The sequence below is a fragment of the Cadophora gregata genome (genome assembly GCF_030347475.1).
Source record: "Cadophora gregata isolate MNR1 chromosome Unknown scaffold_3, whole genome shotgun sequence".
NCBI lineage: Eukaryota > Fungi > Ascomycota > Leotiomycetes > Helotiales > Ploettnerulaceae > Cadophora > Cadophora gregata.
This window is the reverse complement of record NW_026695926.1, coordinates 1,228,598-1,244,847: the sequence shown is the minus strand read 5'-3', so window position 1 is coordinate 1,244,847 and position 16,250 is coordinate 1,228,598. Positions and strand designations below refer to the sequence as shown.

At 48.2% G+C, this 16,250-nt stretch overlaps 5 protein-coding genes across 6 annotated transcripts; 1 reads left to right on the top strand and 4 right to left on the bottom strand.

Annotated features, from left to right (window-relative positions):
- Window positions 1-524: 524 nt before the first annotated feature.
- ONS95_008943 (uncharacterized protein) lies at window positions 525-2,263 on the top strand (the record flags this gene model as incomplete). Its single annotated transcript, XM_058502508.1, has 5 exons — window positions 525-647; window positions 713-813; window positions 877-1,094; window positions 1,147-1,348; window positions 1,462-2,263. The coding sequence occupies 5 exons, from the start codon at window positions 525-527 to the stop codon at window positions 2,261-2,263; spliced, it is 1,446 nt and encodes a 481-aa protein (XP_058361437.1).
- Window positions 2,264-2,455: 192 nt separating this feature from the next.
- Window positions 2,456-6,704, bottom strand: ONS95_008942 (uncharacterized protein). 2 transcript variants are annotated; one of them, XM_058502507.1, is made up of 5 exons: window positions 5,317-6,704; window positions 4,300-5,261; window positions 4,084-4,249; window positions 3,539-4,034; window positions 2,456-3,424 (listed from the first exon to the last, which is right to left on the bottom strand). In XM_058502507.1, exons 1-4 carry the CDS (start codon window positions 5,607-5,609, stop codon window positions 3,728-3,730), a joined length of 1,728 nt encoding a protein of 575 aa, XP_058361436.1. In that variant the 5' UTR covers window positions 5,610-6,704; the 3' UTR covers window positions 2,456-3,424; window positions 3,539-3,727. The 2 variants fall into 2 exon arrangements, with proteins under 2 accessions (XP_058361436.1, XP_058361435.1); XM_058502506.1 differs by having other exon boundaries at window positions 3,085-4,249.
- Window positions 6,674-8,150, bottom strand: ONS95_008941 (uncharacterized protein; the record flags this gene model as incomplete). The annotated part of the gene is made up of 2 exons (XM_058502505.1): window positions 6,674-7,977; window positions 8,036-8,150. 2 exons carry the CDS (start codon window positions 8,148-8,150, stop codon window positions 6,674-6,676), a joined length of 1,419 nt encoding a protein of 472 aa, XP_058361434.1.
- A 1,228-nt stretch (window positions 8,151-9,378) lies between these two features.
- Window positions 9,379-10,080, bottom strand: ONS95_008940 (uncharacterized protein). The gene is made up of 2 exons (XM_058502504.1): window positions 10,011-10,080; window positions 9,379-9,957 (listed from the first exon to the last, which is right to left on the bottom strand). Exon 2 carries the CDS (start codon window positions 9,922-9,924, stop codon window positions 9,445-9,447), a length of 480 nt encoding a protein of 159 aa, XP_058361433.1. The 5' UTR covers window positions 9,925-9,957; window positions 10,011-10,080; the 3' UTR covers window positions 9,379-9,444.
- An 86-nt stretch (window positions 10,081-10,166) lies between these two features.
- ONS95_008939 (uncharacterized protein) lies at window positions 10,167-13,595 on the bottom strand. The gene is made up of 3 exons (XM_058502503.1): window positions 12,449-13,595; window positions 10,542-12,361; window positions 10,167-10,285 (listed from the first exon to the last, which is right to left on the bottom strand). The coding sequence occupies exons 1-2, from the start codon at window positions 13,433-13,435 to the stop codon at window positions 12,002-12,004; spliced, it is 1,347 nt and encodes a 448-aa protein (XP_058361432.1). The 5' UTR covers window positions 13,436-13,595; the 3' UTR covers window positions 10,167-10,285; window positions 10,542-12,001.
- Window positions 13,596-16,250: the final 2,655 nt, after the last annotated feature.

Genomic DNA, 16,250 nt, shown 5'->3' with positions numbered 1-16,250 from the left:
TTAGTGACCAGCAAGCCTACCTTATCGCCCAGCGCCAGCGCCAGCGCCAGCGCCAGCGACAGCTCCAATTACGCTGTCGCCTCGCTTCCGCCTCTTGATATCCACATCCACCTTCTTTGTGTGATCGAAACGCCCGTGACTCTCGGACTACAGGCAGTCTAGAAAACCCAAATCATTCTCGAAGAATAATTACACCGAGATACAAACCCAAAACATAGCACGGTGTCCGCATCCACCAATACATATTCGCAGTCCGGTGATGCCAAGCCTCCATCTCGCGGGGAGGAGGCTTACCCCGCTGTCGATCGATGTAACGAAGTAGGTAACTTTTGTCGATCCCGAACAACGCCTTTGACGCCATGAGCTTGCTGTGCGACATTAAGTAGACGTGTCGATCCAACTCAAACGACATTGAACTGGGCTCGCTGGGCTTGTACCTGATCTGGGCCTCAACTTCACGTTCCTCACAACTTGGATCTGGACTGTTGACTTCACAAGCGAGAGGGATTGAGCAGCTATCAAAGATGGCGATATTCAAGAAGAACTCGCTGAAAACGCGGGATGATCAGAAGACCAACGCTGCAGAGTTGACGTTACGGCAATCGATCTATCCGATCTGCTTGGTTACGATTCTGTTCTTCCTTTGGGTATGTCGCTTTCCCCTGCGCTTCCCCAGAATTATTGAAGAGTATCACTGATGGAGAAATGATAGGGGTTTTCGTACGGACTTCTCGATACATTGAACAAGCATTTCCAAAATACGCTTGGCATCACAAGATCTCGGTCTTCGGGATTGCAGGCAGCTTACTTTGGGTACGTTGGAATCCAATCCTCATTTCTCTTCCCTGCAAACGAGGTCGGCTGACAATGAAGCAGAGCATACCCCCTTGCTTCGCTCGGACATGCGAATTGGATCCTTAGACACTATGGATACAAGCCCGTCTTCATTTGGGGTCTCTGTCTTTACGGTATCGGTGCGCTGGTCGCATGGCCTTGTCTCCTCCATCGCTCATTCGGAGGATTTTGTGCTGCAATTTTCATCATTGGTAATGGATTGGGTTCGCTGGAAACTGCTGCCAATCCATACATCACTGGTAAAGATCCTATTCTGGCAAGCAGGACTTATGGCTGACAAGTGACTTCCAGTTTGCGGACCTCCTCGCTATGCAGAGATGAGAATCAATATCTCCCAAGCCTTCAACGGAATTGGTACGGTCGTGGCCCCAGTGCTAGGCTCCTACGTCTTCTTCAAGCAGACCGGCGACGACACCAAATCTCTGAAGAGTGTGCAATGGGTCTACCTAGCCATCGCATGCTTCGTCTTCCTCCTAGCCGTAGTCTTCTACTTGTACGTACCCCCTCACCAACCAACCCGCCTATCCTTGTCCCTACCACTTTCCCCTCTTTCTCCTCCCATCCAAGCCTCAACCAAGAAAACTCTAACGAGAAACTTTTCCCCAGCTCTCCAATCCCCGAAATCACAGACGCAGACATGGCCTTCCAAGCCGAAGAAACCCACGCCAACGAAGACATCAAGCCCTTCCGCAAACAGTACCGGCTCTTCCACGCTGCCTTCGCGCAGTTCTGCTACACTGGCGCACAAGTCGCCATTGCTAGCTATTTCATCAATTACGTCAATGAGACGCGACGCAACACAGATCCATCCCTCGCTGCTAAGTTCCTAGCTGGGGCTCAAGGCGCTTTCGCACTAGGACGATTCGTTGGCGTGGGGATGATGAAGTTTATACGGCCGCGCTGGGTTTTCTTGTTCTTCCTAGGTATGTGTATTGTGTTCATCGCACCGTCTATTACCCAGAGGGAGAACACGGGTATGTCGATGCTGTATGTTACACTCTTCTTCGAGAGTATATGCTTCCCCACGATCGTCGCGCTGGGTATGCGTGGACTGGGCAAATACACCAAACGTGGCTCGGGAGTCATCGTAGGTGGAGTCGCTGGGGGCGCTGTTGTTCCTCCTTTGCTGGGAGCTGCTGCTGATGCGAATGACTCGACTGCTATTGCGATGAGTGTCCCGCTTGCTTTCTTTGTGGCGGCTTTCACTTATGCGGTTTGTGTGAACTTCGTGCCGGCGTATAGGGATGTGGCGGATAAGTTTACGGTTGCGGAGGTGGGTATGGCGGGGAATATTGCGAAGGTGCAGGCGGGAATTCTGGCTGATAATCCGACTGCGAGGGGAGATGAGGAGAAGGCTGGTGCGTTGGAAAGGGAGGATGTTACTGCAGCGCCGGAGGTGAAGTATTGAGTGCTAGGAGCAGAGACAGGACGGGCAGGTTGTTTTTAATTGATGGAAGCTTGATTTAAGGAATGTTCAGCGTAGAATCGAGACAATTGACAGACCTGTCATCGTATCGTTTGCTCTAGACTGTCATAGGGAGCCATGTAGACATGAGATAAATAAAGATACGACAAGCGATCAAAAAGCTGAACAAGCGAGGCAGAAAGAAAACACACAGCAAACTGAGAATCAATACTTCTGGATCAGAACTGAATACACCACGAAGGAACTTTCAGAATATCAAACCAAAGTAATGGCTTCCCAAACATATACGACTCACAACAAAGCGTTACAATACCCTCAATCTGGCGCTGCTTTTGTCGAGAAAGCCCAACATCAGCCAGGTATGCAATAATATTCTCCAAGATCATTCCAAAGCGGACGATTCGATGCGACGGCCTTGCAGCTCATCAAAATCAGAACCCATCCTTGCTTTGCTCGCAACCGTATGAGCAAAAAATCTCGACATCTGACCATTCTGTGTCAGGTCCCGGTGGTCCAGCACAAATCCGATAACCACAAACCACCTCCATCTCCACACCTTCTTCACCCCAACAGTTGATGACAACCAAGTACTTAAATCAATCACCATTCAATCCGCCACCAAACGAATAGTATCGTAAATCCTTACCTAGCCCGCCATATCTCATATTTCTCCGATTGCAAGCCTACCTACCTTCCTAACCAGGCGGGGCCATGGCGCCAAGTGAAAAGCGTTGCGGTTGCGGTTGCGGTGCGGTTGCGCGGATGAGGGAAGATACGATCCGACGCGCGTGGCGGAGAAGGGAGAAACAAGCTCTCGCCCTCGGAAACGCGAGGGGAGAGGGAACACAAACAATTGTTGCACATCGCGATTTCTGTGCACGGGCCGTACCCTTTGGTCCGGCGCTTCGTCCACGAGGGAGATGAATGATAGACAGGAAGTACTGGGATTCAATTTGTGTGTGATGACGTGCAAAGCGGTGCGGAAAGGTACCTAAGTTGGGAAGGAGTTTACCTTAGATCTTGGGTAAGTAGCGGGAGGGGAAGAAATGAAATGTTAGTTCAGGGCCATTCTTCAGGACGATATGATGAGAGATGAGGATGAGAAACTTCTTGTCTGAGACAAGGTGCAAGAATAGATGACGGCTGTCAGAGTTGATTAATTGATTACCTAAATTGAAATAACCTGGTTCCTTGTTGTGAGGAGGAAGGCATGAGGAAATATAATTGTATTCGCAAGAACGCTAGGGGTATACCTACATGAAGCGAAATCCAGGCATGAGCTGACCTGAAATGAACCCATCCTCCCTACTCGTACAAAATCGTAAAGCATGAAATATCCACCTGCTCGCAACTATCCCCAAATCAACATGCACAGACACCTGGGATAGTCGGCGACCTAGAAATCAACGAAATCTTGAACCTCCCAACACCGAGAGGAGCAGGATATCAACGCCACATATCATATTGGCTTCCGCGTCGCCTCTCTCCTCCGGAACTGCTCGGTCTGCCACCATCTGAAGGTACGGCAAGGAAACCACCGAATCCATTGCCTACGATGACACTCTTTCGAGCACCACCGCTTGCAGACTGCCAGCCCTTGCCCATGCTGTCGCTCAAGCCGTAGGAGCTGACTGGTCTTGGAGCTGTCGCGCTACCTCGTCTTCCACGAGCTGGTGGTTGGACTTTGGAGAAGTTCCATTCCATCTCGTCCAGTCCTTTGCTGAAAACTTGCAGTTCTTGCCTCAATCCTGGTCTTGAAAAATGTTAGTTATGCTGCATTCGAGTTTGGGGCGAACGCTTACCCTGTCTGCATTTTGGCGAAAGGGTTGTTGGAGCTAAGTCTGTTCTGATTTGTAGTATGGGGAGCGAAAGGGTTGGGGGCAACTGGGGGAGCGAAATTATCGGGATCAAGGGCAAAGCCGGGCAGTGGTGGCGCAAGGTCAAGGAGAGTTTCCGGGAAGTCAGGATCTAATATCCCGTTAGTGAAAGTCTCCAATAGTCAGAACCTCAAGGCTTACCTCGAACATAGAGCTCCTTCAAAGAAGGAAGTCCTCCGGACATCAACGATCTCGTGAGATAGGCGTAATGACTTGCAGTGGTATTGGCGTAGATATTGGCAGAATCAGCAGAAGTAATTTCGTAGTGAAACGTCTTCAGAGATTTTGATTGAAGATTTGGAGTAGCCCCAGCTGGGAATGAAGCAGTCACTGATTCGGTAATGGATAAATGCTCTAGCCTCGGAGCCACTGCGAGAATCCGGTGCAGATTTGGAGGATGGATCCCTGTCGCCGTCAAAGACAGAGTCTTGAGAGTGTTCTGGGTATCGGAGCGGGAAAGGTATGCAACCAGGCCATCAGCTGTGACGTTGGGTATATTCTCGAATATTATTTCGGCCAGAGCAGGAAATGGAGGGAGGTAGTCACTATGCTGGAAGAGCTGATCATGGAACGAGATCATGTCCGTAACCTTGAGAGCATGTAGATTGGGAAGGGAACCCAATGCATGTCGTAGAATGGTAGGATCCACATTCAACTTCCCAAGCTCCAGTACTTCCAGGTTATGCCATTGATGTCCACTCGCCAACATCTCCAATCCCCTCTCCGCTCCTCGAACGTATGTCATCTTCCTCAACTCTGGACATCGTCCTTGTACTTCTTGCTTCAGGGTATTGCAAGAGGGGTCATCTTGGAAAACGCCTTCTGGTAGGTCGACATATCGTAGATTCGGGCAGCATGCGACCGTCCTCGCCAGATCAGGTTTGCAGGTCTCTCTTGTCATATACGGTGTCTTGAGGTATTGTACATTCAGCGCAAATCCACCTCTATTGTCATGAAGGGTCCTGGCCAAAAACTTCAGCCTCGCTGCCGCAGTGTCTTCAGGTTCGGCATTGTGTCGCATAAAAGATCGACGCTTCCTCTTCTCGGCCAGGATATCTTCGAGTTCGCAGTAGTGAACGGCATCGATTCGAATACTGTGGTATCTGCAGAAATGACATGTCAGAGTGGATCCAATGAAGCTTGGGGGGAGCGACCTACAGAACATTGACCGCTGCAGCCCTCCACTTCCTCGAGACTTGCGCGCAATGCGACAGGTCGCGCAGATCGCATAGCATGCAAGTATCCTCCGCGGCTGAGTCCTCGCAGCTGTCGTACGTCTCGTCCTTTGCGTGTGGGCAGACGAACGCGAAGATGCGCTCCAGTATGGGGACAGGGAGTCTTGCCAATGTCTCTCTTGACACAGGCGGGGTTGCATTTTGCGGGAGGGACCGAGTAGCTCTCAAATCCTCCTGCGAGCGCGCCTTCTTGTTCTTCTTTTTGAACCACTTCATGATGTTGAATTTCGCCAGTTTGCCGGTATTGACGGCCCTCTTCAGGACGAGGGCGAGGCGACACGGCCGAGAGGAGAGGAGAGGAGAGGAGAGGAGTGGTGGAGTTGGTGTGAGTGCGACAGTCCGAACTTGATGGACGAGAAATAGACTTTGGGGATTTCCACCGCCTCGAGGCTGACAATCCAGGGGTATCGCTGGCGGCTGGGGAATTCAGGGGGAGCCAATCACGACTCTTATGGGCTTCTGCGGGATTGTTTAGTGTTTGCGGCGCATGCAAAGAGGCAGTTCAGTAAGCAAATAAAAGGGGAAAACTTGATTTTGATATCAAATAATTTTCCTTTCCGGTGCGATCTCCTTTCCTTCTTTTGTACTTCACGTCTGTGACAGTCAACACGGTTGTGAAAAAGTCGCGATTCCACACTGAGTTATGGTCTCGGCTCGGCTTGATTTGTCTTTATCTCGGAATGCGGCTGGCACAAAGAATCAATTGATCCACTTTGAGGGACCCTTAAGCTTTTTATCCAAGCATACGGTTGTTTGATTGATGCGTTCTGAGTTGAAAGAAACTCTGATTTCTAGAATATTGTTCGCACGACCGATGTCTCGGTCCGTTTCTTTGACTTTGATGAGAAGTCTCTGCCTGTCACATACAAAGAATGAGGGAAGGACATTGGATGATCTGAACAGCTGGTGGCTTTGGTGTATGACAGAAATGCCCAGTGGTTGGAACCAAGCTTGCTACATGTTGCGATTGTTAGAGTCACGGGAGAAAGGAGGCAATTCTTTATCATATCATGGATTCATTTTGTCTAGAAGTTTGTCGATTATGCGCGTAGCCATTTCAGTGGTCCCTCACCTGGTGCAAAGCTGCACGCACCCACTCTGCGCTACTAAGAAATACTTGTTGCTCATAATAAATGCTTGCCACTATCGTGGTATTGAGCGTTGAATGTTGATATGTTCCCTGCCATTCCTTACATGTTCTTTTATAACGATGTTGAATTGGGAAGTAAATGCGAACCTTCATCGGCGGAAAGATGTCTGATTTTGCAGAAGACGTTAACTTATTTCGAACTTCCAGTCGTTCCAACTCCGTTTTGAGATTTTGATGAGTCGCAGCAGTGCCAGCAAACACAGCTGTTCTTCGCATTGACTGGACGACCTTCTCTCCTTGCTGCTTCGTGCTCTGCAAATGCGGGCAAAACAACAGCCTTATGGAAGCCATAATAATCACACTCGTGGATTCTCATATATCTCTTGACCGCGATCAAGCAGTGAGTGGCCACGATCTGCTCAGGACCAACCCGGAAAGGTATGATGTACTCGTCCCGAAACCAAGGAGCTTCTCTGCCTTGAGGAGTACCGACCTTGTATCGAGCAATCTCCTCCTTGACTCGCAATGTCGGCAGTCCGGCCGCCTGTCGTACGTTGGCATTGATATACGTCAGCTTCACAGTATATCTGGAAGGCTTTTTACCATCGCGCTTCTCCATATGTGGAATACGCCTGTCAATAAAGTCAAAGGCACTTCCAGTGGTAGAGATGAACGCAGTTGGCTGTCGATTGCTCCAGTTCAGGTGCAACTCCATAGCCGCCCGACGACCCGCTGCAGTCTTCAAGTCAGCTTCAAATCCACCTGATAAGAAACCTTGGTCTGGGTAAAGCTTTGCTCTGCTTGCTTCGTCCGTGACACGCATTAGCAGCCCACCCTCCGGAAGCTCTGCTGCAGATTCTGCTGATCCAGACCAGGGATTATTGAGTTCCTCTTCTCCGGAAATACGAGCCATGATCTCTTCTGTTGTTTTTGGATGCTTGGTTGCAGGTATCGAGCGTTTGATTTTCTTCGACTTTCGTCGGCCTTCGGTTGCATTGGCATACTTCATAGCAGAGGCTTTCTGGATGATCTGACATCGCTTAACGGCTGTCAATAATCTATGCATCTTGATTGACTTGTTCTTTTTTCGGGAGACCATCCCTAATTTAATGATATCTTCGAGGCAGATGTTCATCTCTCTCTCCAGAGTAGAGAAGTGCTTTCTGGCGTATTGCTCGAGGACTTCGTGCTCGGCTTTCTTCTTGGCTCGCTCTGCTTCTGTATCAAGAAGATCAACTGCGCCAGCACTAGTATTCTCGGCGGTGCTGAGTACATTGGTTGAATCAGCTGCATTGTCTGGACCGACAGCATTGATCGGAACACTCTCAGTTGCTGCATCGACTGCATGACTTGAGCCAAGCATGGGACCATCCGGCATATCTAGGTCGTCCTTGCCAGTAGAGTCGTCGTCGGGCATCTCTTCTTCGTTATCCAGGATGTCATGCATCGCATCTGAATCATCCGCGATATCAGAGTCAGTCATCGCTTCGTCAGCTATTCATTGTCAGCATCAACTAGATCATCGCTGAGGTCTTGGACTTGTCTTCCATACTGTCTTGGCCTTCTTCATCAGTGTCATCGGCGTCATCTGGCAGCCTTTCGAGCTTCCCTTCCTTGTTCATAGCTTTTGTAGCCTGGTAGTGCAGAAGGTTGTCTAGCCTGGTCATATAGAGGGGAAGCTTCACAGACCCTATAACTGAATGCTTCACCGAGGCACCGCTGACTAGCCTCCAGGCTCGCTATATGGAAGATAGCAATGTATGATCAGCTAGAGTCTCATCTAGTCCAGAGACGAAGGTTGTTTCCTAAGACGATATCAGTACAGCAAAATAACACAATAGCAAAAGTGAGAACCAGAGTCCCCCACTGGCCCAGCCCAAAAGGTGAACTGAGATGAAGACGAAACCTACCTGGACTGCCGCAAAGCTGAGCAGCAAATAAAATCTTGCATCCAGATGTGGAGCAACAGTGATAGGACTCTGCGATAATATCCAAGCCTGCTGCGATTGGTGAAGACCGATATGGTCAACAGATATTGTCAGATCTGGTGAAGACCTGCAAAGCTGGGGATGTAGCTGTCTTAAAATGTGTGGCTCCTGTTGACCAAGGACTAGAAGGCGAGTAGTTTAGTCTCTGATCAGAGCAAATAAGAAGATAAATGAAGGTTAGATGGAATTGTTCGAGATGTGTAAGCGGTTGTTAATGTCAGACCCCATGGAGATCGAGGTTAGGCTTGAGTGTGATGATTGAGCGACCTTCAAGGAAAAGTATGTTGATGGTCGAAGCTTCGATTGAGAAGCTAGGTCGCTTATATAGACGACAAGGAGCTGCTGTACCTCCCCCTCTCGCCAACCTAGGAAGGCACAGTGGAGGATACACTGAGGTGTAGATCATGAGTGAATAGATAATATTCAGCTCCTGCCTTTCTACTAAACTTTCCGGATTCTATGAAATTCTGCTGAGATAGAATAGAATGAATTCAGTCTCACCTTCATCATGTCCTTTAAGATGCTCTAGTAATTGGCACCAGTTCAACGTACTGTATGTATTTCCTACCAAGGCTTTCCCCTTAGCGACACTCTACAACTTCTCACTGCTGAAATGTAAAAGTATGATCTTACTGGTGTTTATTTATAGCTCGTACTCTACCAGATCTGGAGACATTAGAGGCAGAATCTTCATAGGAAACGGGTGGACTTCAAGTGATGTTGGCGGGGTACAAACTGCTCGCTTAACTGCCCCGCTTTCTAATCAAAACAAAAGCATCGGCGAGCAGACTCGTTGAGGTATTGAACAACTGGAGAAAGTCCCACTACGCGCTTTTTTATTTGATAGGTTATGACATAAAAGTAACTTTAAATTTGTCAAGTCCAAGTTTGAAGATAATAATCCAATCACATTAAAAGCTTCAAGCTGAAGTCTACCTACCTGGGTAAGTTTGGGACCAGCCCACATTCCTACTTACCATCGACAAATATTAGGATTCTCCCATTCACCATCCATCATATCCATATAGCAATCGCCATCCCTATCCACATACTGTTTCTGCTGGTGGTACACAGCTGCACAAACCCCCTGGGTGTAGTGCGTGGGAAACTGATTCGGATTCACAGCGCCGAATCTCGTGGCCGGATACCAAGGATCTCCAACAACGAACTCCTCATCAATCTCATCGCAAACATCCCAGAGACTCTTGACCGGCCGCACGTATTGCACTGGCTGTGCAGGATACCGTTGGTATTGGTATTGGTCTACAGGTTGCTCGACGGTATTGGGGCAGTTGGTGCTGAGATGCTGGCCGCTGCAGTATTGGCAAGGAGTGTCAAACTCGGCAATGCCAAAGACGTCTCTGAACACAGCCTGTCCTTGATTGGTGGCAGTGACATAGCCATTGTCATTCCTGCTGCAAATTCTAGTGGGGCAGTCTTTGTCCAAATGCATCTCCTGGCACCATCTGCAAGGTCTTGTGACCTTCTTGGTATTGTGAGCAGTGCTGGTATTGTTATCATAGGTGCTCTGTTTCTGACCTTTCTTACTGCCTCTGGTACAATCTACAGTGTTGTGATTGGCCATTTTGCAGTTGGTGCAATATTTTTTGACCTGACCTGCAGACCGACACTCTGCAGCAATGTGACCAACTTTGTAGCAGAGTTGGCATACTTTGGCGCCTGCGCCTACTTGTCTGTTGTTGTTCCCATTTCCATTTCCTCCTCTGCCACCTCCGTTACCTCCGCGTCCGCTTTTTCCCATTTTTATTGGATCAAGAAAGTGTTTTGTCTGGGTGGCGTATATAGGTACGTTGCTGTGAACTCTATCAAAGAATGTCTTGATCAAGCTTAAACGATTCGGCCAATTGAAAGTTGAATGAAAGTATGCGGACGAACTGAATAAACATACAAAAGTGAGGAAGGATGGGGCGGATTGAGTCTGATCTATCAGGCAACAGAGGGTAACTACTCTTTATATAGACTGTTGCATGAGCATGATCGCTGACGGGGAATAAAGGGACTCAAGCGCTCTTGGCCGGTTCTGGAAGGTCGAAAGAGTTGAAGAAGTACTCTCGTGAACTTATTGTTCCTAACAATTGATCTCTTTTCATGACAACGAAATACTGAGACAATCACTGTACTATGATCCATTTTCCTTTGTTAATCCATTCCCGCAGTATATACAATGATGTAGCGAAGGTGTAGGCGGAGTCAAACGCACGTGACGGAGGGAGTCCTGTGCAGACAAAGGTGCAGTTCAAACCTGCCTTTTCCTTGGTCAAAGCATTTCTAAAAATAGCAGAGAGGCGTTACTGATCTGAGTATTTGCTACTGAGGATTGCACTATCCTGCTTTGGCGCTGCTCGCTTCCAGATGTCGTGCACTGAACTTTGACTTCTCACTGTCTTCACATATTCGTCCTTCGTGTCTCATATGCCCAAAGTCCTATACCAATCGTCCCCTCAAGTAATCTGTTTCATTCAGTACTTGAATCATTTAAATGCATCAATTTGACCGTACTCCTGCTAAGCAGCCTTGAACCCGCCAGAGCTCTACGTAGCTTAACTAAATATCGGTTGTTGTGATGTTCTGCTGCCATAAGCACTAAAGCAAAGGGCTCTCGATTTCAGCGAAGGACGAGAGTAGACTCGGTGGAGGACGAGGGAGAGAGGCAGGCACCAGCTGGCAAATCAAAAGCGCCTTCCTGTCGCACAGACTTACTCATCAGAACCTCCCTAAGTACTGGGGCTGAATTTCAACTTTCATCCCTCTGTACACCTACTATTCCACAGACCTCCATTGACCTCAAATTTCATATACTCATACCCAGAACTAAAAATGCCGACATTTGCCGCCGTTACCATATACCTTTTCGGTGTCACAGCATTTGCCGTGGGAATCCTGCACCTGCTCTCCCCATCAAGCGCAGTTTCATCCCTCGGCCTTGCGGAATCTTGCATACCTGCCACAAATGGTGAGCATAATACTACGATTTGCACCGATCTCCTCTCCATTTCTACTTATCATCATCGCACCGACTCTTCATCTGTAATTTGTACGTGCTGACTGTGAGAGGCAACTCTCTCGCCGCGATCGCCATGGGCATCTATTATACACTCGCTGCATATCAAGAGAACAGAGCTTTCTTCGTTCTCACTGTACCGATGAGGATGTTGACGAGCGCAGTATTCTGGAAACAGAGTGGGAGCTGGAAAATGGCAAGTGCTTGGGAAGGAGGAGGAGCTGCGCTCACTGCAGCAGCATTGTACTTAGGTATATGACGACGATGCCGACGATTAATTGATGGACACGAAAGCTCCTCGGAAACCCTATCTTTCACGGTTATGTCAATTAACTCTTCATAAGAATCTTGAATCCTCTGTTTAGCTCAAGGTCTGGGTCCTCCAAAACACCAAACGCCAGTTCTCAAGACACCGCCCAAGCCCCAGAATGAAGTCTAGTTTGGCACCATAAAGAAAGCCCACAATCTTCACTCATTCCAGCTGTAGCTACAACAGACTTGCCGGTACTCAATTATCCTCTCCCTCAAAAGCAACATGGCCACAGGGGGGCTGTGCCTTGACCCAGTCCGCCAGCCTCGTCTTGTTCCATCCACTATGCCAACTTCCATCCTCATCAGCGTCTCTCGCATGACCAAGTCGTACACTTTTTCCAATAGAACAGGTCGTCTCATGGTACGAGTACTGTAAGCAATCTTTATTCTGCTCGCAAGTCTTCGAACACTCTTCAAACGAAGCAGCATCCGAGAATACACCTCCTGTATGACCAAATTCACCAGCCTCTGATGCCAGATTATCCCAATCTGAGCGAGAATCGGGGATTTGTGAAAGTAGGAAGTCTTGAAGAATTTCAGAGTGCGTTAGTAGGACCTGATATCGTTAGTCGGCATACTCATTTGTTCGCAGTGGGCCAGGTTAGGGGACAGCCTGGTATGGAATGTGACGATGTTGACTTACCGAAATGTCGCGTCGCTGCTCTTCGAACTTCACAAACTCTTCCATGCCGACAGGCGTCAAGTGATGCATGGTTATCGCGGGCCAGCACCGGTACTCAGGCGTACCTGGACCAAATGGCATGCTCCAGGGTGACTCTCTACTGATCAATGGCCAAACACCTTCCAATGTACCACCGTAATCTTGCAGCGCTGCACTGATAGCAATATCGCCACAGCAATGATCGTGTAACTTTGCGTCCCATAGTGCAGCTACTCCTTTCTGCTTCACAGCCATCTCATACATCAGTGCTTTGGAAATCATGTACCCAGAACCGCCATGGGCATATCGGATACCATTCCAAGTTGATACCGAGCCATAGAAGGTCCGAGTTGTCGGGTCGAGCGTCTCCAGCCAGGTGAGCAGGTTGGTCCAGACCAAGTATGTGTCTGCGTCTATGAAGATATACCAGTCCATGTCTGGTTTCAGCGCCCAGACTTTCTCCAGCATGTGAATGTTCTTCCACTTATCTAGCGACCACGCAGCGAGGTCACTCTTGGCAACGGGATGCTTGGCACCTTTCAAGTCGGTGATATTCTTCTGCGTCCTCCAGAGCGCTCGTTGCTTCTTGTAGAAGTCAAAATCTTGGTTGTTGTCCATAATTAAAGGTGAGATCGTGTCAAGTGCATCATGTAGATGATACTGCCCCTCCTCGAGATCTTGCTCGAGATCAGAAAAGAAGAAAACGTGCTCCGCACATCGTAACGTCGTCTGTCGCTGAATTGGAATCTTGGCAGCTGCTTCTGTAGCTCCCGTCTTGACTGATATGACAATCTTCTCAGCAATGGCCGAGTGTGGGCATATCTGTGGCTGGGAATATCTGCTCGAGAAGAAGCTATTTGACTGCTTTTTATCGCTCGGAGAGCAAACCAAGAACGCCAAAACGAAAACAAAAGCTAGAAATGAAGCGCGTTTCCAAATCGAAAAAGAGCGTGGGGTCCATCGCACCATGATTTGTGTCGAGATGAAGACGTTGGTGAGGCTGTCAAGCTAGCTTGCTGCCAACTGGACTCGTGTCATGTCGACCATTGATAAGAACCGCGACATTGGTAATGATGACGTTTGATCCGGGGTCTTCAAGGAGAGGGTCGACAGGGAATGTATCCTTTTTTCCATGGGCTGATTAATTTAAAGAAGTCGGCTGCCTCGCCGCACGCTTACGTGCAGGATGATACGTAGTGGGGTAGCACCCCAGGCAGAGTCTCTAAGCGAATATAAATTCAGGGGTTATAATTATGGAGCGATGGGTTGCCAGGACACATACCCGTGAGTTTTAAGATGAAGTTTACGAAGCCAAGTCTTGATTTCAATTTGGAGACAGGTTACGATAAAGATTCGAACCCCATCGGATGGTACAAAGATCAATTCCTAAGGTGTCTTGACTGTTACTTCCATTTGCGAATCTCGTTTCAGCCGGCAATGTCGAACTTTAAATATATGACAAAATGGGAAGCAGGCTCATCTCGTGTTCAGTCGCGGGCACGAACACTTTACTGCATATCCCACAATCATTCATTTCGTGGACGCTCGAGAGTTACGGAATCTTCGAAAGGATTCGAGACGAGCACCTGACTACATTGTTGAATACAGTCATCCATCCCAGTTATGTCTCTCTACCGATCCGCTTCTGTAAACGTGCAGAATGTCCTTCACAGCCCATTACTTCCTCCTATCCACATATTTCACTCTCTCATCATTTTCTTCCGGCGTGTACGGAAAGCATCTGCATTTATCATTTCAGACAGAGTCTCGGCTGTGGATAAGGGTTTGGGAACTTCCGATACTGTTTGTCTTTGTGGACATCAGTCGTGAGTCAAAAATTGCGCTTTGGTGGCGGGGGCTGAGCCGAAGCAAGTGCTAGAGTCACTGACCGAGTTTGCATTGCATGTTTTAGTCTACTCTTTGGTAAAGACCGCTGATAGAGACAGAAGCTGGATGAAGAAGCATTGAGGTGATTCTTTGTTTGAGAAGTGAGACTGGGTTCGGCTATGATGGCTTGGGCAATACTCTATTCTTTGTTCTATTGTTGAGTTTTGAATGGAGACTGTGTGTGATGACTTGGCAACAGCAGTATACAAGACATTGATTCAAGTTATGACTGCGCGGAAGGTTTGTATCAGTCCAAGCTCTGAAAAGCTCCTTCTAGTAACTCCCAAACAGCCAAAATAAGTAACCCCGCCAAGCCTCGCTAAAACCTGTTCCATAAACAGTCCGACCTATCCAGTCTCTCTGTGCTGATACATGCGATGTGATACATGCGATGGTCCTCTGGAACCTCATCTGTTCTGATTTGAGCCTTCGCCTACAGCATTTCTCCGTTGGCGTAGATACTGCCAACAAACACAATGCGACACAAACCTATCGTAAGTGTGGCAGAACACCGGCAATGGGAACGCCGGACGGCGATATTCGGTGCATTCTTTGTCCGTGTGTCGTCCTCCGCAGTAATTTCAGGTCACCTGAACTGGCATCTGAGGATGTATTTCAACGCATAGCTGGTAGCTGGTGGGTTTGGGTCGATGTTTGCGCGGATGGAATCTTTAGCTGTCAAAATCGGGTAGGAATATTGTGCGGATAATTAGATGCGAGAATGGCAGGAGTAGATTGCTACTGCTTCTCTTAAGACGAGATGCTCGCCTGTGCTCTGCTCTCTGCTCTAGATGAGTCTCGCATTTCAGAAGCTCTGGCTCTGGTCGCAATATTTGGGTGAGCGGACTTCCCTCCATACTACGGTCCAGACTGCGGTCCTCTATCGCCCGACAGAGAGAACGCACCCACTGAGTCTTTTTGGGCGGTTCTGAAATCGAAGATGAACGAGAAGAGCTAGGCGGAGAAAACCATGAAGGAGGAGAAGAAGATGGAAAGGTTGAAGAAGGAAAAGAGGGAGATGGAGGAGCGATTGGAGAAGAGATTTGAGAAGGCGAGGAACACACGCAATATGGTGAAGAAGGGTAAGAAAGAGTGTGCGGTTATGTATAGGGGTACCGGGACGGGGACGGGGAGAGATGGGTGGTGGACAAGCGGGGAGTGGTGGACTGCATATCTTGGGGGTTCAGAGAATGAGGAATGATTAAGTGAGTAAGTGGATCGATTTATGGAGAAGAAGGGAGTCAAATACAAAGCAAGAGACTTCTAAATGTAATAGAATTCTTCATTTCGCGCCATCTACAAGCTGCAACCGTTGAACGGGTGTGAGGTTGAACCAAAGCAGTGAGACGCTGGATGTTGGAGTTAGGACCAAAATACTGTAAACATGTTTATATATATATATATATATATATATATATATATGCAATAATGTCAAGTACACCAACTCTTGCTGCTCAGTAGCTTAAAGGGTCTATATGTACAAGAAAAGGTGAATGTTGAGTTGGTTGTCCGCTTTGGACTTTCACCACTCAAATAAACAACCTCGCTTAAATAGGGGGCGGGGTATTTATGCAACTACTGGAACCCAGAGCGAATGTCCCCGTCACAATCACAATACCAAGTTACTCAAACCACAGGAGAGGGAATAGCGCTGCATGACTTGGTAGGCTTTACTGCAAATAATAGCTTGCCACCGGATTGTGACTTCATTCTGAGAATATCATCGACTCGACTCACTGCTTTCTGTTCAGCGCGGAATTTATTGGCTGATGGAAAGGAAATGCTGGAATTGACAACACCCCTGCAACGACAGCAAGGCCGAGACGAAATAGCCTAGTCTCAGTATCTGCATACTCTAAGAAAAATAGAGGTTATCAAGTACAAGCTGCAAGTCGAA